This window comes from Pangasianodon hypophthalmus, chromosome 2, assembly GCF_027358585.1.
Source record: "Pangasianodon hypophthalmus isolate fPanHyp1 chromosome 2, fPanHyp1.pri, whole genome shotgun sequence".
NCBI lineage: Eukaryota > Metazoa > Chordata > Actinopteri > Siluriformes > Pangasiidae > Pangasianodon > Pangasianodon hypophthalmus.
This window is the reverse complement of record NC_069711.1, coordinates 340,001-367,500: the sequence shown is the minus strand read 5'-3', so window position 1 is coordinate 367,500 and position 27,500 is coordinate 340,001. Positions and strand designations below refer to the sequence as shown.

The window sequence follows — 27,500 nt, the reverse complement described above, 5'->3', positions numbered from 1 at the left end:
AATGTACTGCGGCTACACAATAATATATTATCTTGTCATCTCAATGTATTATCTTGAACCCTCAGTATATTAATTCGATTCAGTTTATTATCTTGTGCCCATAGTCCATTATCTCGTGGCCTCAGTATATTAAATATGCAGATTTTATTAAGAAAATAACCCCGTTTCACCTGAGAGGTGCTGGTGAAGGATGACGTGAGCATGCAGTGTTTTAAAGTTTAAATTTTGTCTTAGATTTTTAGTTTTCCGAAAAAAATAAATATAACAGACAATTTTGCCTAAAGCTTCACTTTACAGTGCTCAGTCCTGTAAATACAATTAAATCTAATAATCTAGCACCTTAAAGGGTTCTTCTGTTTGTCTCTCTGGGTTCTGTGTTGAATCCTGTAAAGGAAAGCTCAGAACTCAGCACCATACGCAGAACCCGGTTCTAACACTGTGTATATTTTTGTCCTGTTACATGTTCCTTAGTGTTTAGTTTTTGTGAAACTCAACAACATAAAATCATTAAATAAAGCAGATCGAGTTTTTTATTTATTTATTTTGTGTGTGTGTGTGTGTGTGTGTGTGTGTGTGTGTGTGTGCATTTCATTACAACGTGTCACCATGACGTTTTAACACCACATCACGTTTTCAGACGTCAGTAGCGAGTGTTTATGGCGAATAAAACACGCTCAATAAGACTGCCAAGCCTAAAACTACACACTTCTGCTGCATGATGCCTCCTGAGACTCCTGCTTTTTACTTTTTATTCTTTTTTTTAATGACTGGCTTCCCCTCGAACTTCTGCATCCTGTATTTATCTTTTTTTATAATACAAAATATATTTTTAAATAAAAAAGTCCCTCCTTTTTCTTTTTTTTAAGAACTCGGAGTGGAGAGTAAAGAGAGAGAGAGACATCAGAACACAAGGCTTATGTTTAGCGAGGGGATTTGGTGCTACGTCAGGTTCATTATCGTGTTTTTTTAGCGAATACAGAAAAAAAGGTTTAATTTTAAAGTTAAAATCGACACACAACACTCTGTCCTTTAATCTGACTGTAATATTTTCACTCTGGAGCCCTTCATCCATCTGGTGTCTCTCGAACAGGAAGTGATCTGGGAACGCGCGGGGGTCCGATGCTCTCTGGATATGAATGATTGGTTAAAAAGGCATTGTCACCATGACAATGGGGTGATGATGATGTCGCTGCCTTCAGCCTTGGCGTTTAAATGACCTGCATGTGACCCTTCCTCCCCTCTGCCTGTCCTCCTCTTCCTCTCTCTGTGTTTGCTCTCGGCCTCTCGGTGTCTCGCTGCACGTTGTGTTTGATATTAAACGAGGGCCGGGTGATTCGACAACAACATGTCTATATCATGATAAAATACGGCACAGCACCATTTTCTTCTTCTTTCCTTCTTTCCTTCTTTTTTTTAATCAGTGCTTGACTGTAAATATTTCTGTAAATTCTACAGTTAAAATGTGGTATTCTAGCCAGTGTAATACTTTAATAATAATCTTCTGTATCACAGGAGCTTACATTATTGTTAACTTTAGTATTAAACTGAGACCGTTGTTCAGGATTCCTCAGGACTATAGGAATAAAACACTTGGACATTCTGTTACAGGAAAATAATCAGTCTGTCCTAAAACGAGGTTACTGTTACCACCCTGATTATTTTTCTACAACAGCACGTCCTCAAGCATGTTATTCATTTTATACACAGCAATTTGCCATTACGATATTTAGTTATTAAAAACAACACGTCATACTTTTTATCCGTTTATAGTTACATTGAATTTATAGCAGCTATAAACCCTCACCAGCGTCTCTTTTCTTTCTCTCTCTTCACGTTAATAAGACAAAAAAATAATAATCGCAGCTTGTTCCGCATTTTACTGAGAAACCGCAAAGCAGCGTAAACTCCTCTGTCCTGAAGACGTCGGAAAACTTACAGTTCCAGCTTTACCTCTGACTGTTACAAAGCGCTGACACTGGAGACTCCTTCCATCAATGTTACAACAAACGTCTCCTTACAGAAAACTTCACCACATCAACGATTTTTAAAATCCGTTTATAAAGTGGAGCGTCTGCTGTACGCGTCCCTGTGAATGAGCTGTTGCTATAGAAACGATAACGTATTAGAGCGAGCGCATTAATATAAACCTGCGCTACTGTCAGAGCTGCTGCTATAGAGAATTAATCAACACCTTCTGACCAATCAGAGTGCAGGATTCAGCAGTGCTGTGGTGTTAAACATCTTCTGCATATTTGATATCCATGTACAGTAGCTCCTGGATGTTACTTAAATATAATTTTTTTATAAATACAAATTATAACCAACTATTTATCAAAATAACATTTTTGCTATTTAAACATTTAAATGTGGCAGTAAAATAGTTAAAGCTAAAATTGTAATATAACTGAAATTGCTGATTTTTATGCTAATATACTGTTAGTAATATGTAGTTCTGTAAAAATACAGTTTAGCACTTCATTTAAAAATGCAGTACGATGTGCCGTTAGTGTAAAACTTTACAGTAAGAACAAATAAACACATAAACTTTCAAATATATACGTACAATAATTTAAAATACAATATATTATATTATATTATATGTATGTGTGAATCATGTATAAATGTAAAAGTAGTATAAAAGTAAAATATAATTGCAAATGCGTAGACAAATATATAAAAACTTGATTTATTTCACTTATTAAATCATATTTGTAAATATTTTCAGATTAGTTATTGTTTTAAATGCTGCTATTACTGTTCCTTTTTTATATTTTATAAAAATGCCGTAAAGTATCATAATATGATATTATTTTGCTGCATCACCTGCCCTTAAACATTAACTGTCTCTCTGTGTGTCTCTTCAAGCTCACACACACACACACACACACACACACACACACACACACACACACAGGTTCATTTCAATTATTTTTAACAAATTCTAGTACATTTTGACTAAAAACTTGAGAGAGAGAGAATTAAAGGAAGAATGATACAGAGGAGTGGAAACGTTTGCATTTATTCAGCATCACATTTGGATTTTAAAAGGTAATTTTTGATTTAAATTTGATTAAAATTGTAATTGTTTTAAATCAGAAAGAGAATATCACCTTAATAAAATATCAACTATAAAATGAAGTAATAAATTATCAATTCTATAAATATCTTTTTTTTAATTTAGACTTTTTAAATCGAATTATCTATTTATTTATTTGTCACTGAAGACACATGGACATTTCTGGTGTTTGTTGTTTCCTCCATCCTACGATATCATGAAACTTTTTTATTGAAAAATGTTCATATTTAAATTTTTAAAAAATAATTACACAATGATTGGAAGATTGAAAAATAAAAATTTTACAGAAAGAAAATTCAGAAAAACTTGAAAACAAAATGATGAAAACAGTTTGTTAAAAGCAGCACCACGGTTTTGCTGGCAGTTTGTTCGCAAACATTCAGTAAATATCGTGTTATGTATCATGTATCGCAGAAATGTTTTTTTTTTTTTTTTTGAGAATTGTGATGTGATATTTTTGTAATTTGGCCCAGCTCTCGTCCTGATGTTAATTAATAAACCTTCTGAAATCACTTTGGCAATAAAGCAGGTGTGTGTGAGCCATGAAGAGACACTGGAGTGTTTATTTTTGTGTATTTTCTATGTGAAAGTCTCAGGATGATTAAAATCCTGCGATCCTGAATGTTTTCTTTATGTGTGTGTGTGTGTGTGTGTGTGAGAGAGAGAGAGAGAGATATTGAAGGAAGATTTGTAGTAAAGAAAGAAGAGCGAGTCTGTGTGTGTGTCGATGTTTTACTTTAGATTCACTGCATCTGAGCTCTAAATTCAGCTTCTATAAGAATAATCTGATTTATACTCTCAGATTAGATTAGATTAGATTTAAAAATAAATCCACTGTTTAATCAGGAAGGAACATAAACACTTAAAAATATAAAGGTGATGTTAGCGTTAGCAGTAAGCGTCATGAATGTGCCCTAACACGTGATGCCACGACAGCATGATAACAAAATACTCGCTTCTCATTGGCTGCCGATATTTTCCTAAATAACACTGACCCAGTTACTCATGTTATATATAAATATATAAATATAGACGTATAGACACACATATATATATATATGTATATATATATAAAGAGAGAGAGAGAGTGGGTTCACTCATTCTTATTCTACTTTTATTTTTATTAAATTTAGTTTAATTTCTATAACACTTTTAGCAAAACACATCACATCGTCACAAAGCAGCTTTACAGAAAAATATATGTAAACATGTTATTTAATATGTACCTACAGTTAAATAGTATAAAAAATGTAATAAAAAAAAGTTAAATAGTATAAAAAATAAAATATAACATTCCTCCATGGCAGTGTGTGACACGGTTATGACACGGTTATGACACGGTTATGACACGGTTATGACACATTTATGACGCGGTTATGTCAGGCTTATGATGTTTATTGCAGGGTTTTTGTGAGCATGTGTGTTTAGATGTATACGCTGGTACATGGTGTCTCTGTGTGTGTGTGTGTGTGTGTGTGTGTGTGTGTGTGTGTCTCAGGGCTGAAGACCATCGTGGGCGCTCTGATCCAGTCAGTGAAGAAGCTGTCTGACGTGATGATCCTGACGGTGTTCTGTCTCAGCGTGTTCGCGCTCATCGGCCTGCAGCTCTTCATGGGGAACCTGCGGCAGAAGTGCGTGTTCTGGCCAATCAGCAACGAGACCATCACCTACCTGTCCAATGGGAGCAGAGGATTCGACTTTGAGGAATACATCATGAATGATAGTGAGTGGATCCGCAGTAGTGAATCTGTCAGACAGGCTGCGCGTGTGTGTGTGTGTGTGTGTGGGCACAAATAATAATGTATTTCAGTAAAATTGACTTGTTCACTTCCTGTTTCAGCAAATTTCTACTTCCTGCCGACCGGAGGAGACGCTTTACTGTGTGGAAACAGCTCTGATTCTGGGTGAGGCTTAAAAACACACACACACACACACACACACACACACACACACACACACACACACACTCCCCTCTAAAACTATTGGAACAGCAAGGCCAATTTTTTTGTTTTTGCTCTACACTGAAGACATGTGGGTTTGAGATCAAAAGATGAATGTGAGACGATAGATGAGAACTGTAGCTTTCATTTCCTCATATTTACATCTAGACGCGTTAAACAACTCAGAACGTGGCACCTTTAGTGGCAGACAACCCAATTTTTAGGTGAGCAAAAGTATAGGAACAGATGAGTCTTAAAGTAAATAACACTTAATATTTGGTTGCATGTCTCTTGCTTTCAATAACTGCATCAAGCCAGTGACCCACTGATGTCACCAAACTGCTGCATTCTTCTTCTGTGCTGCTTTTCCAGGCTTGTAGCAGCAGCTTCTTTCAGTTGTTGTTAGTTTTGGGGGGTTTCTCCCTTCAGTCTCCTCTTCAGGAGGTGAAATGCTGCTCAGTTGGGTTAAGGTCTGCTGATGGACTTGTCCAGTCTAAAACCTTCCACTTTCCCCCTGATGAAGTGCTTTGTTGTGTTGCAGTGTGTTTTGGGTCGTTGTCTTGCTGCATGATGAAGTTCCTCCCGTTTAGATCGGATGCATTTCTCTGTAAATTAGCAGACAGAATGTTGAACTTCTGAATTCATTCTGCTGCTACCGTCATGAGCTCCATCATCAATAAAGATGAGTGAATCTGTTCCAGAAGCAGCCATGCAAGCCCAAGCCATGAGACTACCTCCACCATGCTTGACCCATGAGCTCGTATGGTTTGGATCATGAGCAGATCCTTTCTTTCTCCACACTTTGGTCTTTCCATCACTTGGTTCCAGAACCTTTGTGGCTCATCTCTGTATTTATTTGTGAATTCATATCTGACCTTCTGACTCTTACTGCTGATGAGCAGATGCATCTTGTGGTGTGGCCTCTATATTTCTGCTCTCGAAGTCTTCTTCAGCTGGTGGATTGTAATACCTTCACCCCTGCCCTGTGGAGGTTGTTGATGATGTCACTGTTGTTGTTTTCCTTGGCCGTCCTGTTCCATGTCTAGTTGTTAGTACACCAGTGGTTTCTTTCTTTTTCAGGACATTTCAAATTGTTTTATTGGCTATGCCCAATGCTTGTGCAATGGCTCTGATGGATTTTCCCTCTGTCCTGAAAAATGTCTTGCTTTTCTCACATAGACAGCTCTCTGGTCTTCATGTTGGTTTATCCTTTTTAAAAACAAATGCAGTCTTCACAGGAGAAACCCAGGGCTCAGACCAATCAATCTAACAGGACACACCTGTTCCAATATTTTTGATCACTTGAAAAATGGGTGGGTTCTAACACGTCTAGATGTAAATATCAGGAAATGAAAGCTGAAATTCTGATCTATAGTCTCATATTCATCTTTTCATTCATCTCTGGCCTTACTGTTCCAATACTTTCGGACTTTTGCACACACACAAAAACATAAAATTTATTTCAATAATTCATTTTTACTTATAGAGTGTGATGTGTATTTTTTAAATTATTTTATTTTAGTTATATATTGTGCTATTTTGTATATATAATTTATCATTTATAATTTATCATTCATTAATCTTCAGTGACCAGCTGTATTTCTTCTTCATTACATTTATTCTGTATGATTTATTTTCTTTTTGACAATCATATGCTAAAGTATATTTATATTTTCACCCATCAAGGTTGATTTGGCTTTAAACCAACAACATCTGAGACATAATACTGTGTGTGTGTGTGTGTGTGTGTGTGTGTGTGTGTGTGTGTGTGTGTGTATAGACGCTGTCCGGAGGGTTACACGTGTATGAAGGCAGGCCGTAACCCTAACTACGGGTACACCAGCTTTGACTCGTTCGGATGGGCGTTCCTCGCTCTCTTCCGACTCATGACACAGGACTTCTGGGAAAATCTGTACCAGCTGGTATGTGCTCACGTCTCGCCTCGTCTCCTTCAGTTCTGCAGTTCTGCATGTGGACACTTCAGGGTTCAAGGGTCATATTCCGAGTTTATAACCTGAGTTTAAAAGTTAATGTTTATGTAAGGAAAGTTCCTGGTATTCAGAGTCGTGTTACGCAGCTCCTTAAGCAGATTTTCTGAGCCTCACACTCTGACTTTTAAAATCGCCTGTGTGCAGTTCACACCTCTGAGGTCCCAGAGGTTTCCTGAGTAGAAGCTTCTGAGACAGATTCACTATTTTGATTTGTTGAATTAGTAAAATAAAGTGTTTGTGTTAATTTTTGACTGTAAAGAAAACCTGCTCACGGTGTGAAGGATAATCTGACCTAGCGCTCCTCTGCTATGCTTCCAGAGAAACTTTAACTTCATTCATCATTTTATCCATAAAATATGACATTTCATTGTTTTTCGAGTGCTTAACTCAACTCTGAAATAATGCATAGTGAATAGGAGGAAGTCATTTGGGATTCATTTCAAGTTCACAGGTGAGAAATGTATAATCAAGCAGGACAGAAATCATTACTGTGGGTTAAAGTTTATAATTAAATTGTGGCGTTTTCTCCTGAATCCTGCAGAAAAGGAGTTTGGAGCAGAGACAGTCACTACACTCCTGAAGAGCACTGTGCTGTCCACTAGAAAAAAACATTTAATTCTGTTGCTATTGTGTTTGACCAATCAGTGAGCTGCACAGTCTCTAGCCCTGCCCACATGTCCTTGTTTGGTTCTTTTGGTACCCTGTAAAGACCTCAGCATACTTCATACAGAGACGACGTTTAATATAAAGTAAGTGCAGAGAAAACAGATTGGGCGAACATGATTACAGTTGGGCAAACTCTGCAGACGAACACGCAACACGACCAAGCCTGTGATTGGGCATTGCAAAGGAGGCGTGTCCAAGCCAATTCGCTCGAATATGGATGACTTTGAAGAGGAACAGTCTTCTTCCCATAGTAGTGGAAATTGATGTGAAATTGTAACGCATCTCTCAAAGACTTCGACTCCTCATTGAGTATACTGAGGCCTTAAGAAACAGAACCGTATTCAGCACTGGTACTTAGTTACAGTAAGGGATTACGGATTTGTTACCGAGCCACAGTGTCTGGTGGAGAAGTGTTGTTAATAACGTTAGCTTTCTCTCCTTCTCTCGTTCTTACTGATTTCCTGCCTTAGACCCTTCGAGCTGCAGGAAAGACCTACATGATCTTCTTCGTGCTGGTGATCTTTGTGGGTTCCTTCTACCTGGTGAATCTGATCCTGGCTGTGGTGGCCATGGCCTATGAGGAGCAGAACCAGGCCACCATTGAAGAGGCCCAGCAGAAAGAGGAGGAGTTTAAAGCCATGTTGGAGCAGCTCAAGAAACAGCAGGAGGAGGCTCAGGTGAGCACTGACCTGGGGGCGGAGCTACATATGAGCTCATTTTGTGATGTAACTAAACTACAGGCTCCATGCCTTTTAAACCAAATGTGTGTGATATGCAAATTATTAAAGGATTACGACATGGCACTCAGTAACCTTTAGCCACAGAGCCTGTGTGCTAAACTAGATAGCTTACTTAGCTAATGACGGTGATGAACTGATGATGGTTGCTGTGGTAACAGTTAAATAGATTCTGACATTTTATAAATCAGGGATAAAATTATGAGAATTAAGACTCTGATACTGAAATCTATCAGAGACACATGATACAGAAAATAGCTAAGTAAGCTTATTTTTATGATATTAGCCTATTAGGGAAGGAAGGAGGACATGGGGATGGTTTTAATTTTGCGTATCTCCTGGACCTCAGGCCAACGCCATGGCCACGTCTGCAGGGACGGTATCTGAGGATGCTGTGGAGGACGACGGAGGTGGACATCTGTCCCGCAGCTCCTCTGAGGTGTCTAAGCTGAGCTCCAAAAGTGCCAAGGAGCGACGGAACAGGAAGAAAAAGTGGAGGAAAGAGCAGGAGAAGGAGAAAGGAGACAGTGAGAAAGTGGTCAAATCAGAGTCGGATGATGGCAGCAAGAGGAGTCGCTTCCGTTTCCCTGACAACCGGCTGGGCAGGAAGACCTCCATCATGAACCAGGTAAGAAGCAGGAGGAGCCACTGAATCCATCTGTGAAAAAATTAAAAACAATTACAGAATTATTTACATTCAGAATTTTGGGAAATTTAGGAATTTTGCGCTCTACATATAAACACTTTATTTAAATCCTTGCTGCGCAGTGGGTTTGAATAAAACTAGGCACACTTTCTCTCGCCTCATGCTTGCTGATTTATAAGATATACTCGACAGATTGGAAACAGTGCTCTAGAGAATTCCCACCTTCTCTTCTATTATATGTGTAGGTGTAATTTATACTGGGGACATGTCCCTAGAACAATTCACAATTTTTGGGATGGTGTTAATTTCTCAGGTTGGTGTCTAATAAATTATCTGCTTGCTTTCTATCTTTCTTTCTTTCTTTCTTTCTTTTTTCCTTCTTTCTTGTTTTCTTTCTTTCTTTCTTTATCTGCTGCATTTGTAGTCTCTCAGCTGCGTTGTGGTGATCGGGCTGTAGATCTTGCTCTGAGGCTGTTAATAAATAACAATAGCTGCAGTCGTTAGTTGATTGTAGTAAAATCGGGTTCCTCCCAGCGTGGCTCGGCTCGGCTCGGCTTTGTTTTTCTGCCTCCTGTATTGTGTGCTTCAGTGCGTACTTTTGCTGAGTCATCGTCCATTTTACCCTCGTGATTACACAAAGTGCATCAGGCTTCAGCCCAGAGATCAGACCAAGTGTTTGTCTGCTCATCTATCTGCACTAACTATAATTTGGTTTAAAAAATTTTATATAAACATGCGTCCAGGTTTTTCTACCTTTTTTTTTTGCCATTCAGGTTAAAAATGATAAATGATCACCATGTTGAAAAAATGTATATGTTCTGTCTATTTTCATCTCTCTCTCGCTTGTTTGTGTGTGATTGTTCGTTTAACTCTACATTTAAAGTGACTTTCCCGAGATCATGGACCTATAATCGGTTTGGTTTCGGTTTCCGTGTGTTACCTGCTTTGAGAACAGCTCTGGACACGGCATCACCACGTGTGCTGAAAGCTGCGTGTCTGGGCTTCAGTGGGAGGAAATGTGGTGCGGTCAGGGGGACGCCATGCTTTCACTGGCCCTGTCTGAATTATTCATCCCAGTTCTATAAATCTTTCATCTCCAGCTGAAAGCAGTAATGTGGCCTGCACTTTTGGCAGAATGTTGAGCTCCTGTATATCTGTAGTATGTTTGAGGAACCAGGCTGAAACTCCACCCAGAGGCACAGCTTTAGCCAGGTGACTACAGGCAATTACAGGCCTGAAAGTGATTACAGATGATTGTAGGTAATTAAAGGTGATTACAGGCAATTATAGAGAACTATTACAGGTGACTAAAAGGGATTATATGTGATTGTAAATGATTACAGACAATTATAGAGAATTACAGGTGTTTACAGGAGAATAATTGTCTATGATCACCTATAACAATATGTACAGATGATTACAGGTGATTGCACGAGATTACAAATGATTACAGGGGATTGCAGGAGATCACAGACGATTACAGACGATTACAGACGATTGCAGGTGATTGCAGGTGATTGCAGGAGATTACAGGGAGATTACAGGGTCACAGACAATTGCAGGTGATTGCAGGAGATTACAGGTGATTACAGACGATTACAGACGATTGCAGGTGATTACAGACGATTGCAGGTGATTACAGACGATTGCAGGTGATTGCAGGTGATTACAGACGATTACAGACGATTGCAGGTGATTACAGACGATTGCAGGTGATTACAGACGATTGCAGGTGATTGCAGGAGATTACAGACGATTACAACTGACTACATGTGATTGGCTCCTTTAAAAGCTTCTACTTTGCCTCACTTTATTTCAAAACAACTTCAAGTGTGTGAAAAACAGCCCATGCATCCTCCTGCTCACAGTCTTCAGTTGAGAATAGTGTAACACTGGATGAAGGTTGATAGCGTTAGCATTCTGGCATCATGTGATCTGAGGTTGTAGCTGAAGCGCTTTCTCTCTGATATGTGCAGCAATGCAGATCTTAACCACTTTACCAGATCAATGGCACTTGTCTCTGTGAGGGAAGTGGAACAGTCGGAGCTGAGAGGACTCCTGGGCCTGTGGCTCTGCAGTGGTCAAGCAGCCCATTAGGGAGAAGCCACTCAGACCCACCGCAGTGAAAATGCCTGCGCTAGCAGCTAGCGTTCTGCACTATCAGTGAATTTCAGCAAGCAGCTAAACACTCTGCAGCATCACTCATTTTCATCCACAACTCTGTGTCACATCAGGGTGTGCTGTGCTAGGCTATGATATGATATGCTATGCTATGCTATGTATTTTAGCTAATTAGCTAACATACTTGAATTTTAGTGTTAATGTTGAACTTGAGATCCAGCAGAGAACAGTTCATTAACAGATAAACGGCTCGCCCATGAAAAACCAAACAAGGCGGAAAAATGGTATTAATACAGATTACATCAGCATCTGTAAAACAGGGACATATCACATGTTTTGCAAATGTTATCATGGATATGAAAATATTAAAAGAAAAACAATAGTTATTTAGTGGGAAGTTATAAAATTTCATTTGCTGGGAATTCACAGTAAAGTTTCTTTATTGTTGTTCTCTTGTGCATGTATGTAGTCGTAAGGCTTATTTTTGTTTGTCTGTTTGAAGTCATGAAGACTGCAGTAGAAATAAGCTTCAGGATTTAATGTGTATTTATTAAAAAATTATTATTTTAAAGGTTATATGTATTTTACTCAAATGAACGTAATCATAAAAACTACTGTCTTCTTAAAACAATGTACATGAGAGCGGAAAAAAGTATTACAAATGATGACTTTTCTTCCTCTAACTATGTCGTCCCTCTGTCTGTCCCTCTGTCTGTCTGTCTCTCTCTCTCTCTCTCTCTCTCTCTCTAGTCTCTGTTAAGTATACCTGGCTCGCCCTTCATGTCCCGCCATAACAGTCGCAGCTCCATCTTCAGCTTTAAGGCACGTCCGCGGGACGTTGGCTCTGAGAACGAGTTTGCGGATGATGAGCACAGCACGGTGGAGGAGAGCGAAGACCGCCGAGGTTCCCTCTTCATCCCGTACCGGCGCAACAGCTACAGCGGTTACAGTCAGGGCTCATCACGCATCAACCCGCTGGCTCCACACTCAGGCTGCAAGAGGAACAGCACGGTCGACTGCAACGGCGTGGTGTCTCTGATCGGGCCCGGGCCCGGACGCCTTCTGCCTGAGGTGAAAATAGATAAGGCAGCCTCTGACGACAGTGTAAGGACGTCCACAGGGGGAAGTTTACAGTATAGGCATGACACCAGTGACCGATCTTTATCCCGATGCATTTTGACCTCGATTTCCATCCTGTCTTTCTGCTATCTCAATTTCTGTTCTTGTTTTTTCCCTTCTTACCCTGCGCTCACACCGGCTGCGATGCGACACGACAAAGCAGCCAAACGTTGTTGTGAGACGGACCGAGCGTAGACGATATGAGCGAAAGTGGAGCGCAAAGTGTTATGGTTATCCAAAGTGTTATGGTGACTCCCAATGAGAGTGAGGGATGGTGGGATGTCTCTTATGTCTCTTATGTCTCTTCTTTATCTCATCAGATTCTTTATCTGTATTTTTGGTTCCTATCAGATATTTGTTCCTGAACCAGTCAATAAGTCTCGCTGTGCAGTTACATGTTTAAAAGTTTTGATCTACATGAATAGCTGTGTTTTCACCGTAAACAGATGGTGAGGACCGACAGGAAGAAACAGTGTTTTTGTTCATTCTGACATTAACACACAGTGATGCATTGCACCTATGCACAGTTTCCTCAAGAATGTTTTTATTTTTAGTGAGAAAAACGTGATCGAGTGCTCGTAGCCAGCTGTATTGCTTTAGCTAAGTGCTACTAAGGGTACCAGGGAAACCAAGGGTACTAAGGGAAACTAGCACTACACTAAAGATAAAGGTAGTGAGCTAAAACATCGCTGTTGGTGTGAACGCAGGGTTGCGTTCCCCGAACTCCACTCGTGATGTGGTGCGCTGAATGACACAGCAGTTTTCCTAAAATCCTTTACAGCTCATGCTCCCCATCCCAAACAAACAGATTTCTCTCCTTTCCCCACATTTACTGACTTCCTTTATAAGATAATCAAGTCAAACCAACATGGTAACTTTTTTTAAAACTACTCCCTATGCTACACCCATCTAACTCAAAGTCCACCATTTTACTTCTTCTCCTGCTCTTCCTCTCCTCCCCTTCACTTCAGAACCAGTCTGCTGTCTCTGTCCTCTTTTTTCTGGTCTCGACTCTGTCTCTCCCCTCCTCCAGATTAAACGTGATGCAGCAGAAACCTTTCCTAACCTTTCCAGTAACAACATTTTCCTCATCTTAGCTAGCATGGTAGACTGACTTCCTTATACTCTCTCTCCAGGCTTTGCCTTTTTAATCTTCTCTGGTTGAGGCATGATCTCAGGCCCAGGTTCCACACAGCTTTGCCACCACCACTGACGACCATCTGTAATCCAGAAGCTCATATAGTCGACGCAGAGCAGTACTAAACCATCTAGTTTCCGTATCAGTATAAGAACAGTTTGTGGGGTTTTTGTGATCTTTAATTTGGCTCTGATTTCCTAAATACCTTTATGCCTTAAAACAAGTGCAAACTTTCAATAAACAAAAACAAAGTATAAACTGATTGACAAACAGGATCCCGTTATTTACGCACACAAATTAACTCTTAAATTAAACCAGCACCATGAAAGTCTCAGAGCTTCGGTTTAGCAGTAAACGGTGTTTATATGAAGGAGAAACATCACTGTGTACCAACTGATAATCTATTATAGAGCTGTTTGGTTACAGATGGAGAAGTGTGTGTGTGTGTGTGTGTGTGTGTGTGTGTGTGTGGTGGAGGCTGGGCCTTAAAGTGTTTGAATTAACCTCCTTTCCTACTGTGTGCATGTTCATGCATGTCGACGTTGTGATTTGGACAGCAGTGTAAAATCAGTCGTCTTTTCAATGCGTACAATCTGGCAACCGGCCACACGGTGATGTCTGAAGCACGTAGCGCTGTTGTTGAGGTAGAAAAGAGCAGCAGGAATGGAGGTGCTGAAGATCAGTGGCTTGTTTAAATATGCAGAAATACCTGACTTGCACTAAAAGATTCCAGTTTAAGGTTCAGTTTCAGTGTTAATGTAAATGATTCAGAATGAAGGATGATGTTTAGGAGGAAGGACTGCTAAAGCCTCAGAAGGAGGTGTGTGGATTATGCGTAAGTGATGCAGCTCAACTGTGACAGAAATGTAGGAATGTAGAAAATCTACATCTTTATTAGGAAATGTGAATTTGGGATGCAAAATGAACAATAGGCTTTAAATTAACAGACATTTTAGTTCAGCGCTTAAGAAAGCTTTTATTTGATAAATATTACAGCACAGTGAAGTTCTTTTCTTTAGTCCTGATCATTATTTTACATTTCATTTCTTTTTAAATTTTAGCTTAGACACTTTTCAGTGTGGCATTAATAACTACTATTCATTTAATTATTTAGATATATTTTAATTTATATTTTATATATGTTTGTCAGTGTTAATAATTCTGTGCTTTAGTTTCTATTTATTAATCTTTTTAAAAGCTATTTTAATTTAGATGTAAAGTTTGTGTCAGTTTTAGTTTTAGTCATTTTATACTTTTATTATCTTTTAGTGTGATTTGTTAGTTTATTCGATTTTTATTTTTATTGAGCTTTTATACAGTGTATTTTAGTGTCTATTTTAGTAATTTTAGATCTGGAAACAGTGAAAGCTTCAGAGCTGGATGTGTTTAGAGATGAATGCAGGAATACACACCATGGGACAATTAAAATAAGATAATATAAGGCAGAAACGATTAATATGCATTGTTTTGTGTATGTAGTGTGGGAAAAAACAAAAATAAATTTAACAGATTTTTAAAAACGTATTTCATTTCAGTTCATTTTGAGGCGATATTTCTAGTTCTTCAGTCACAGTTTTTAATTTCAGTTTATTAGTTGTGTATTTTAGTTGTAGTTTTAGCGTTTTAATTTTAGCTTGCATTGCCTACAGTAACCGTTGTGTGATAGTGCTGACGTTTATAAAATGAATGGTATTATTATGAGTATTATTAGTATTATTGTTATTATTGTTATTTTAGATGAGTAATATCACAGAGATGGCGAGTATGATGAGGATTAGCTGGGAGTGAAGTGAGATGTTGAGTCAGGCGTGTGGGAGGAAGCGCAGTGATGGACAGACTTTCATGTTTTGGTGTGATGAAGAGGATGCAGATAAATCTCATGCTGTCCTTCAGTTTATTGTGTGTGTGTGTGTGTGTGTGTTACAGTGTGCTGTTGTCGCTATGTATAAGTGTTTTTGCCTCTTCCTCATTCCTCCCTCTCGTGTACAGACAACCGAGGTGGACATGAAGAGGAAACACTCAGGGTCTCTCATGGTGTCCGTGGACCAGCTGAACACGTCGTTTGGACGTAAAGAGCGAGCGAACAGTGCGATGACCGTCATCACTAACACACTAGTGGAGGGTACCGTACCTCTGACCGAGATTCATCTGTTTCTTCTGCATTCTCTTCTTTAGGTGCTTGGCCTCCTTATTTAACCCTGTATTTTCTTTGCTGTTCCTCACACAGAGCTGGAGGAGTCTCAGAGAAAGTGTCCTCCATGCTGGTACAAGTTTGCCAACACGTTTCTGATCTGGGAATGTTGTCCACTCTGGTTGAAGATTAAGGAGATCGTCAATCTGATAGTGATGGACCCGTTTGTGGATTTGGCCATTACTATATGTATCGTGCTGAACACCGTGTTCATGGCGATGGAGCACTACCCCATGACCCCTGAATTTGAGGAAGTTCTGTCTGTAGGAAATCTGGTGAGTCTGATCACAAATGGATGATAAACCGCTCTCCCAATGTCCAGGGTGGCGCAAGTGGTCACGGTCACGTTATAGAATAAACGGCACAAGAAACACTACATACGCTGGGTCACTTCTAATTTTGCCAGACTGAAGTCACACTGAATTGAGATCCAAACTGCAAATTTCCAAATTTAATATTATTTATAATCACTGTCACAGCGCAGGCTTTAGATAAATCCAGACGTAGATTTAGATTTCTCCCTAATGAACAAGCCAGAGGTGACACTCCCTGAGACGACGTGAGGAAGAAACCTTCAGAGGAACCGGATTGGTCCTCGTCTGGATGACACCAGATTCTAAATCATTACAGTGTACAGGTAGAGAAGAGTCAAGACAATCTGTACGGAGAGCGTTTACAGGATGTTCAGTATGAGCAGATTGCATCTTATTCAGAGTTGGCAACTTTAATCACACTGAAGTTACGTCAGTATTTACGTGAGGAAAGTTGCTGGTATTCAGAGTCGGGTTACGCAGCTGCTTCAGTGGATTTCCTGAGCTCCACATTCAGATTATTAAAATCACCTGCGTGAAGTTCACACCTCCGAGGCTGCCAGATGTTTCTTGAGTAGAAGCGTCTGAGACGGAGTTTTACAATAGCGTCTAGACCACCGCCTTTAAACACAAACACTCACCGTTACACCTGAAAATAATCAGCAGTAGGTTATGACTGGAAGACGGGCGAGTTGCAGTTAGCAGTTTAGCTGTAACTTAATTTTTTAAAATTATAACATGGGTATAAAGTTTGAGAATTCTGGCTTTATCAGCTTTGTAGGTTTGGCTTTACTAAAAAACGTTTTTGCTGGAGACTTTACAGTATTATTGCCACTGAATGATTAAAATTATTGTTCCAGAACCTTCCAGATCAATAATAATAATAATAATAATAATAATAATAATAATCATGTAGGTAGATGTTTATAGAATAACCATTTAGCAACATTAACGAAATTTGATTGTGTTACATGACAACACATAGTTACAGATATTTCATAATTTAAAGCCTCTGACAAAGAGCAATGAGAGAATGAATGAATTTATTGGGAATTAATTTTGAGTTTGTTGATGCATTGTACATACATACATATTTTAGCGTGTGACATTCAGTACAGAATAAAACCCTCTGTGTGTGGTGCTTTTTTAGTAAAATAATCCACAGCGGGGTGATGTGATCACACGGAGTTACTGTTACCACCAGAGTTGATTATTTTTCTATTGCAGCATGTTTCCAAGTGTGTTATTCCTCTTGTACCACAGCAGTTTACTAACAATTATGCATTTTTATTTGTTAAAGAACAATACATGATACTTTTTATCTGTTTATAGTTACATTTAATGTTGGTAAAACAAGTTGTCACTTACGTTATAGCAGCTATAAACACTCGTTCCCTCACCAGCCTCCTTTTTTCTCTCCCTCAAAGTTAATAAGACAAAATAATCGCAGCTTGTTCCGCATGTTAGTGAGAAACCGCAAAGAAGCGTAAACTCCTCTGTCCTGAAGATGTCGGAAAACTTACAGTTCCAGCTTTACCTCTGACTGTTACAAAGCGCTGACACTGGAGACTCCTTCCATCAATGTTACATAAACATCTCCTTAAAAAACTTTTTCTAATCTGTTCATGCGAAGCATCCGCTGTACATGTTCCTGTGAATGAGCTGTTACTACAGAAACAATAACATATAAGAACGAGAACATTAATATGAACCTGTGATTTGCAGCTGCACTACTGTCAGAGCTGCTGCTATAGTAAATTAATCAACACCTTCTGACCAATCAGGATCCTGAAATTTAACGTAAATGTTGAACTGTAGTTTGTATTAAAATGTCTGTATGATGAAGAAGGTACAGTGTCTTTGCCTCTGTTTTTCTGCTTCCAGGTTTTCACGGGTATTTTCACAGCCGAGATGTTTGCGAAGCTGATAGCGATGGACCCGTATTACTACTTCCAGGAGGGCTGGAACATATTTGATGGCTTCATCGTGAGCCTGAGCTTGGTGGAGTTGGGGCTCGCTGATGTTGAGGGATTGTCAGTGCTGAGATCCTTCAGACTGGTGAGTGTGTATTTGTGTTTGCATTTTTTAGAAATTGTGATTTATTACGTAAAGTATGGTTTAAAAACAGATCATCTGCATCTGTTTGATGGATACTAAACAAAAAATTAAGCAAAGGCTTGTTCTTCTGGACCAAGAACAATTTCGTGTGATTTCTAAAGAGAGAAGAGATTTGATTAATAGCTGCTCATGTTTTAGTGTGAATTTTGGAATTGCTTTTATTTTCAAAAATTGAATGTTGTTCAAATGTTGTTAGGGGTCCAAGCACCAAATAATGTTTTGGCTAGTAAGGTGCAGAGACATGAACGTTGTCGGATAGGTAGTAATCCCTGCTGCTACACAGGAGAGCGAGATGAGCCTGACTGGCCTCAAGGGGGCGCTACAGCACAGTATTTCACATTTTGACTCATAACTCCTGCTAGCTTAGACGCAAAGTTCTTACTTCTGTAGAATATTTGCCACAAGCCAAACAAATGAGCCTTGAAAGCATTTTTTTTCTACTCCCGCTACAAATATGCACTTTTTTAAAAATCAAGCTTGAGTGAGACGTCAAATAAAATTATCAAAAAAAAAAAATTAGCCTACCAAATGTCGTGCGTGATGGTCAGTAGGGGAATATAAAGTTTCTCTGCACCCACCTGAGCTTGACACTAGATGTTTGCATTTGAGCTCCGTTCCCTTTCTGTTCTCCTTTAGCTGAGGGTCTTCAAACTGGCAAAGTCATGGCCCACTCTGAACATGCTGATCAAGATCATCGGGAACTCTGTGGGTGCTCTGGGAAACCTGACCCTGGTGCTGGCCATCATCGTCTTCATCTTCGCCGTGGTGGGCATGCAGCTGTTTGGGAAGAGCTACAAGGACTGTGTGTGTAAAATCGCCTCGGATTGCGACCTGCCGCGCTGGCACATGAACGACTTCTTCCACTCCTTCCTGATTGTGTTCCGTGTGCTGTGTGGAGAATGGATCGAGACCATGTGGGACTGCATGGAGGTGGCGGGACAGACCATGTGCCTCATCGTCTTCATGATGGTCATGGTCATTGGAAACTTAGTGGTGAGTTTAAACCATCTCCCACTGTTTCTTTACACTTTCACACGTTATTTAAGGCAAGTGTTTATAAAAAAAAACTTGCATAAGCTGTTTATAACTCACATGGACTTACCAACATGGTCACATCCGTAAAAATTCATAACACTTTACATGACAAAAATGTATGAAACGGTACAAAGGTTAGGGTTCAGGAGCAGGTTTAAGGGGAGGGGCTAGTGTTTATTATTTAAACAAGACTTTTTTAATATGACATTGAACAAAATTCACCCTTGTTTATTTGAGTTTGTTTGAATTTCTCATTTAATCAGGTTAAATCTGTCATGATTATCAATCCTAGGGTTAGGGCTAGGGACCCTACTCCAGACAAGCCCACTGATTATAATCTTCGTTGTGCATCCCTTAATCTTGTTTTTTTTTAAAGATATTGATTGTATTGCGATACACCACGGTCCTGCTGAGTGAGTCTCCTCCGTTCCTCTGTCCCAGGTGCTGAATCTGTTCCTGGCTCTGCTGCTCAGCTCGTTCAGTGCTGATAATTTGGCTGCCACTGATGATGACGGGGAGATGAACAACCTGCAGATCTCAGTGATCCGGATTAAAAAGGGTATTGCCTGGGCCAAAGTCCATGTGCGGATCCTGGTGGCTCACGTTCTGAAGAAGTCGCCTCTGGAGGATGAGGACAAGCCTTTGGATGACATGTATGACAAGAAGCTGAACATCATTGGCAACCACACGGGAGTGGACATCAAATGTGGCGAGCTCGACTACGCCAAGAACGGCAACGGCACCACCAGCGGCATCGGCAGCAGCGTGGGGAAGTACATGATCGACGAGGACCGCATGTCCTTCATCCACAATCCCAATCTGACTGTGCGTGTCCCTATCGCCGTCGGAGAGTCGGACTTTGAGAACCTGAACACGGAGGACTTCAGCAGCGAATCGGATGTGGAGAACAGCAAAGATGTGAGTATGGAGAGCAAATGACAATGAAAACTCAGTGTAGTGGTGCAGTGACTAGCTTTGGTGCCTCACGGCTGTTTTTTATTACATAATTTTTTTATATGTTCCTTAATCATCATAAATCGCAGAGAGATGCTTGCCTTATTAACCGAGGACTGATAAACCATTAGAACACACTGTCATGCTCATCTAGTGAGAAATCAGTGTTCCTATCTTTAGTTTCCTGCTGGTTGCCATGGTTTCACAGGTAGCAACAGACTCGTGTGATATCCACAAAAATGCTGCTATCTGCACAAGCTAGCGACAAAATATATACAAAACCACCCACATGACCACAAATCAGAGGTCATTCCACTAGAAATTATTCTGGAGGGAAATCGCTTGGGTGTAGAATAGTTGTGTGCAGCGCATCACTATCTGTAGCAGTGATGATTCTTGATCTACTGAAATAGAACCTTGAAATCACCAACGCTTTTCTTCTTTAGATAAATCAAACACCGGAAGCTCTCACCAGCAGAGTGCGTCTTACTGACCGACGCAGGAGCTACGAGTAGAACCAAAAAACATAAAATGTTTCACTGTCGGGGGGAAAAAGGAAACATACCACCATCCCGTACTCTTCACTCACTCAACTTTGGCATGTTGCTTGCTCCACCCGCTTCGCATCTCTAAAATCCACTTCTCCTGTCGCCAGAAATCACAGCTCTTAATGAAAAATGAAAATAAATGACGTCCAGGTACATTGTGAAAGCAAGATAAATCCTGTTTCAGCAGCGAAAGCAAAAAACTACAAATGCGACTGATGTATTTGTCTTACAGCGTAACTCATGGAGTGCTTTAATGCTGTTTTACGTCTGTTTTTTTTTCATTTCATGTTTTTTTTTAGTAGATTTTGCTTTGTATTTTTAAAGTTGACGTGAGGAGCTGGGGATGTAGCAGTTACCTTCTTTTACTAAAGTCCAAAGCTAAAGAACAAAAACATAAATCCTTCCAGAAAGTTGTCATTTATTGTGCAGTCTAGCTCTGTTAATTCACATTGTGGGACTTTTAGGCATCATGTAGGAGAAGGGTGAAGTTTCATTTCTCACTCCTGGGGGAATAAATATAATACAGGTGAATAAAAGGTGAAAATTTCTCTAACATCCAAAAAAAAAAAAAAAAAGATATCTTAAGTACAGGGAAGTAGAAAAGAATCGTAAAGTAATTTAACTGTTTCTAAACATTTTACTCATTTCCAATTTGATATTGTTGTCACTATTCCACGTTGCTTCTTTCAGGAAATAACGTCTTGAACAAGCCTTAAACTTATGTTAACTTTAATTTACTTATATTTTAATAATTATATTATTAGATAGATTTGTCTGTTTTTACTGTATGTGATCAAACACTGTTTATTATTCCAATGAAATGGGTTTAGTGCACTATAGTGAAACGCAGTAACTCGGGAGATTAATTGTAATTCCTCTTCACTTCACATTTACACACAAATTACAAGTGAAAACAAACACGAAGGCCAGAAACAGTTTCACTGTAAAAGCAAGAACTGTTAATTTCCCTCTTATTTAGGAAACTTTGAGCTCGTACTCAGTTTTCGTACGGATATCTTCACTGCTTTCTGACTTTTTTCCTTTCCTTGAGGTTGTTGAACTGGAAAACGCCACTGACAGGTTGCTGAATCGACGCCTCTATCAGCTGAAAATATGATGAAAATGTATTTTATTCTATTCTACATGGATTTGAAAAGGGCTCACTTGTGCTTATTACACTAGATCAATAATGCATGTTATTATTTATTAAAGTACTTTTAGTAATATTTCGTACAGCACAGTTCGTCTTACACTCATGACACGGTAAAGCTTTACATTTGTTATTGACATGCATTATACATGGCAACCCTACCTCATAAAAAAACAGTTAATAATATTGTATAATCAGCTGAACTCAGGGCAGTGACTGTAAATATTGGCACCCATTCAGCCAAACATTATCTGTTCAGTGTAATAATGAATCGACTGTCTGATTTACATCAGAGTAGCTACAGATAAAATAATTCAGTTGTATTTAGTATAGTATTTGGGTGAAGTCATCTCTTGTTCTTCTTCTTAATGTTGAAGTAAACAAAGCCAAAGTGTAAGAAATGCTAAAGGACTGTGAAGGCTGTGCTGGATGTCAGAAAAGTACTGTTTTGGCTTTGTGTTTGTGGAAAGAAGGGGCCTATAGGGTTGGTGCTATTGGTGAATTATGGACCAGAGTAATTTGTAAAAGCTCACTGCTCTACCCACATCAGTGCAGGAAAAACAGCTGGATGGAAAAGTCTTCCCTGTGACCACATGATATCTGAGGCTAAAGTTCTGCAGTTTGTGTGAGTAGATTAAAGACGGTGAATTAAAACAGGACAAAGGTGCGGAGTCAGGAAGAGTAGATTACGGCGGTATCACGCAGCAGATTCACGCTGCGTAGGCGGTACAGCCGTAGTGTTGAGCTCGGCTAGTGCTGTGATTTATTGCCTCCCTGCTACTGCTGAGTGCTTCTCCACTCAGAGCTTCTTCGTTCAGCCAGAGAACAGTCGCAGTCCAGGACATGATGTAATGTTTCGCTTTATTGCTTTGATTTCTTTTGTATGCGCGTGTGTGAGTATGAGAAGCATATATAAAGTCACTGACTGCTTTATTAGCTCCACCTATGAAACTGGTCGCTTATTACTATCATATGTACCAAATATGACACTATTACAAAATGTTTTGCTTATTGTCGTTTATGCAGACGCCATCTTCAGGCATGCTGGTAATAAATGGCTCTGGTCATGTGAGCAATTACATAAACCCACCCACACATAAATACAACAGAGCTTGACATTTCTGTCACACAGAGTGTGTCTATATCTAGTTCACTGAATCATTCATATTCCTTCTGCTTTTCCTGGTGTATATTGTGGTGGCAACAGGCTGAGAAGATCAGTCCAGACCTCTCCATCTCTGGCCACAGATTGGGTCCTGAGTCTGACCCGGGGTCTCCATCCAAGTGGGACGTGCCTGATACAGCTCTTCCGGGAGCTGACAATTCCTTGTAAGGTGCCCAGATAACCTCAGCTAGCTCCTCTTGATTCAGAGGCTCTCCTGGATTATCACCTTTTCATAGAGAGTAAGCCCAGCAACCCTGAGGAGAAGCCTCATTTCCATGGCCTGTACTTACAGCCTTGTTCTTACTACCTACATCTTGTGACCATAGCTGAGGATAAGTGTGTAGACTGACCGCTAGACAGAGAGCTTCATCCCCAAACTGAGCTCCTCCTTCACCACCACAGACTGGTACAGCAACTCCAACACTGCTGCTTCTGACCCAATCTCCTGCTTCTATCACTCAGGAATAATATTCCAAGATACAGAGATTGGATTGTATGAAGTAGTGACCCACATACGCCATACTCCTCCTGTAGCATGCTCCATGCCCCTTACAAAGCAGTGCAAGAGTAAAGAGCTGGTCCAGTGTTCAACAGCCTGAGCAGAACCCACATTGTTCATCCTGAATGCAGTGTCCAAATCTCATCCATGCCTGCAGCCCTGCCACTGTGAAGAGCTTTAGCCACCATAGTACCCTCAGCCACAGAGATGGACTCCAAGACAACAGAGATTTCTGGCACTGCCTCCTAAAGGGAGGGCATGTTCACTGGGATGAGGAATTCCTTAGAGTTTTCCTTCCATCGCTCAACAATATCCCCAGCAGAGGTCAACATTCCCACTTGCAACACTTGCACTCAGTCTCATCTCTCGGTCCTGAGGCGCCGAACAGTTTTCCCACAACATCATGAATGTCTTTTTCCATGCCCTTTCCAAACTCCTCCTATGTTGTCTGATGTTTCAAATGAATCAGGAGTGCCCTCCATGAGTGTTACTCAGAAGCCCTGCTGCTTCAACTTGGCAGCTTCCCTCACCACTGGTGTCCATCAGAGCGTCTAAGAGACACCACCATGACTGGCACCAGCAGCCTCCCTGCACAGCTTCTTGCAGCTGCCTCTACAGTCGACTGACTTCAGCACGGTTCATTCCAACTCAGCGTCCCTGACCTCACTCAGTACACGTGAGGAATCCATACAAAGGTGTGAGTTAAATCTGTCTCTCACTGAAGCTTCTGCCAGACGCTCCAAAGCAAAGCTGAAGGCTGTCCGAGTTTATGAGGGAAATATGGTAATGACGAGATGACGACTCCGTGATTCCAATCTGCGCTGTTAATCTTTTTTGGACTCAGACATGATTTGTTTCCATGGAAACACACACAATGCCTTAATGTCTTTCAGAGTCAGAGCTTCCCAACTGGTGCTTAGAAAATCAGTGAAGATGTGAACACAATTGCAGTGTATTTTTTTTTAAAAACATGTAGTTATTGAAAAGTTGCTGTGGTATGAGTGGAATAAAACACTTCAGGGTGTGTGGTTATATGAAACGAATCAACTCAGGGGTCAGAAACGGCTCTCCAGTTTGGGCCGCATCACACCATCCTTTATAGCCTCTCTCTCTCTCTGTCTTTCTCTCTCTCTCTCTCTCTCTCTCTCTCTGTCTCTCTCTCTGTCTCTCTCTCTCTGCCTTTCTCTGCACTTGTACACACACATAAACAGAGTTTCTTCACAGAGCCTATTTGTGTGCGTGTGAGAGAGAGAGAGGTGTGTGTGTGTGTGTGTGTGTGTGTGTGGGTCACCTTGACCCAGTTTACAGGGACAGATCCAGTACAGCTGGACTACACGTGTCGAGAGCTGAACACAGATCCAGTAATGTTGTAACAGGTAATGTCAGGCAGCCAATCAGGGCGTAGCTGGGAGGATCTGAGTCTGTGATTGGCCAGGCTGGATCAGTGAGGACTGCAGTGGTGGTGTGTGAGTGCTCTTTGATTCTATTACTGCTTCTGTGTGTGTGTGTGTGTGTGTGTGTGTGAGTGCTGACAATAGGGATTTTGTAAAACTGCAGAGTCATGCAGGCCCTGCAGATGGAGACGTGTCTGTGAGAGGCTGTGTATCGGACTGTCTGAGTGCAGGGATCAGACTGTGGCTCTGACGTTCACGCTGTGCTGCTGCTCAGGACGTCCGAATCGCCCTGCAGAAACAGGCTGAAATGTGATTCTGTCCCGCCACATAATGGACACATCATTTATTGATATTGTTATTTCATTTTTATTTTTAAAATATAAAGATTATTTTCTCTGGTACTGAACATTGGAAAAAAAACAGGTCTGGTCTGTTTTTTTTCCAACGATTTCCATTTTTTTTTAATCTGAAAAATGATAAAGCATTCAAGTATAATTAAGGAATAAAACTCTTGGGGGCATGCTGTTATAGGAAAATAATTACTGTGTGTTTATTACAGAATGACATGCCATACTTTTTATCCATTTGTAATTACATTTAATATCTTGTGCAGCAAGCTAGTTCCTGTTGTCACTTACGTTATAGCAGCTATAAACAGTGTTTCCCTCACCAGCCTCTTTATTCTCTCAATAAAACAAAATAAACCGCAAAGAAGAAGCGTAAACTCCTCTGTCCTGAAGACGTCGGAAAACTTAAAGTTACAGCTTTACCTCTGACTGTTACAAAGCGCTGACACTGGAGACTCCTTCCATCAATGTTACATAAACATCTCCTTACATGTCAATGATTACACTCATTTTTCAATCTGTTTATTATCAGTGGAGCGTCCGCTGTACACGTCCCGTGAATGAGCTGTTGCTATAGAAACGCTAACTTATTACAATTAGAACGAGCACGTTAATATAAACCTGCACTACTGTCAGAGCTGCTGTTCTAGAAGATTAATCAACACCTTCTGACCAATCACAATCCATCTTTCTCTCTCTCTCCGTCAGTTGGATGATACGAGCTCGTCGGAGGGCAGCACTATAGACATAAAGCCGGAGGAGGAGGAGGCGGGGGCGGTGGAGGTGGTGGAGGAGTATCTGGACCCGGAGCCGTGCTGGACGGACGGTGAGCTACGGGACGATTTAACAAAACGAGTCTGTTTTATCAGCAGCGAGACACTGAGACTCGTCTCTCTGATCAGTTTCTGCTCCGATATGAATCAGTGTTAAGGTTTAAACAATGCAGAGAAAATGAGTTTTTACTTCACGAACACTTCACTGCGCTCTCACACTGATCACGGCTTCGTGACGCAGAGCGTTTGATCAAATCCCTGTGAAGTGAAAAAGACAATCATTTGAACTGATGCAGATGACTGAAGTAGGGCTGGGCGATACGATGATATAATATAGAGATCATGATAAATTATCATGGTACACTTTTCTGAGATATTGTGCGTATTATGTGGGTCATATTCTTTTTATAACATTGTTTATGTTTTTCAGTAACAAGCGTCTGATTCTGAATATTTAAACTCGTAAAATATGTCATTTTAATCTTTTCAGTGTCCAATACATTTTTAAAGGTTTATTTTTAAACGCAACACAACTGTTTTTCTGGCAGTTTGTTAGGAAACCTATACATCGTAATACACAGCATGTACTGTCAAAATGTTTTAAAATATAGTGATATAATATTTTCATCAGAAATCCCAACCCTAGATTTAATTAAAACTGCTGATTTTATAAAACAAGAGCTGTGTTTATTGCTTTTTTTTTCTTTTTAAAGAATTAAGAAAACATACATTTGTTTTGAATATTTGAGTATTATTTTATTAGGAGTTAATATTTTAGTGCTATAATATTTAATGAAGCGTTTTTGACCGATCGTTTTGTGCAGGTCATATTTGTTATTTGCGTCTCTGTTTTAAATCGTAGTTTCAGTAGTGTGAATGTTCAGCAGAACTGACACGTGATTGGCTGATACACGCACCAAATGATAAATGAGGAAGACAAAAAAATATGACTGAAATTAAAAAAAGGACTGAATTACTCTTTTTAATACATATTTTTCATCACCCTTCTTTACCGTATATTTGTGATTCCACCATTCTGCATGACCAGCCTTTATATTAAACATACAGTAGATCTGTGGTGTAAATAATAAACAATAATAAGCTCATGTTTTATAAAATCCCATTTGAATTTATATAAAAAAATTAAATAGCTTTTGCTTTTTTAATATTCATGCATGTTCATTTTTGTAATTTTAACCTATTTTTAGCCTTATGCCTAGAGTTATGTCAGTGGAAATATTTTACATATATAGTACCACAACGTGTGTGTGTGTGTGTGTGTGTGTGTGTGTTTCAGCCTGTGTGGCGCGGTATAAGTGCTGTGACGTGTCCATCACTGAGGGTTGGGGGAAACACTGGTGGTACCTGAGGAAAACCTGCTACCTCATCGTAGAACACAACTGGTTCGAGACACTCATCATCTTCATGATCCTGCTCAGCTCTGGAGCTCTGGTGAGGACACACACACACACACCATCACACACACACACACACACACACACACACACACACACACCCCATCACACAAACAGCAATAGAGTGAGTTCTAAACAACACTGTTCCTATCCTAGACATGAAAAA

General features: G+C 40.0%; 1 protein-coding gene across 7 annotated transcripts in view; it reads left to right on the top strand.

Annotated features, from left to right (window-relative positions):
• Positions 1-27,500, top strand: part of scn8ab (sodium channel, voltage gated, type VIII, alpha subunit b) — a 76,023-nt gene that overhangs the window by 26,464 nt on the left and 22,059 nt on the right. For 4 of the 7 annotated variants that reach the window (XM_053231979.1, XM_053231978.1, XM_034299013.2 and 1 more), the window contains 13 exons: positions 4,575-4,799; positions 4,917-4,980; positions 6,797-6,938; positions 8,144-8,350; positions 8,760-9,038; positions 11,928-12,281; positions 15,424-15,556; positions 15,662-15,900; positions 17,821-17,994; positions 18,691-19,047; positions 19,531-20,007; positions 25,855-25,972; positions 27,217-27,371. In XM_053231979.1, the coding sequence (XP_053087954.1) occupies positions 4,575-4,799; positions 4,917-4,980; positions 6,797-6,938; positions 8,144-8,350; positions 8,760-9,038; positions 11,928-12,281; positions 15,424-15,556; positions 15,662-15,900; positions 17,821-17,994; positions 18,691-19,047; positions 19,531-20,007; positions 25,855-25,972; positions 27,217-27,371 (2,924 nt within the window). The other 3 variants (XM_053231976.1, XM_053231977.1, XM_034299017.2) reach the window with 2 other exon arrangements.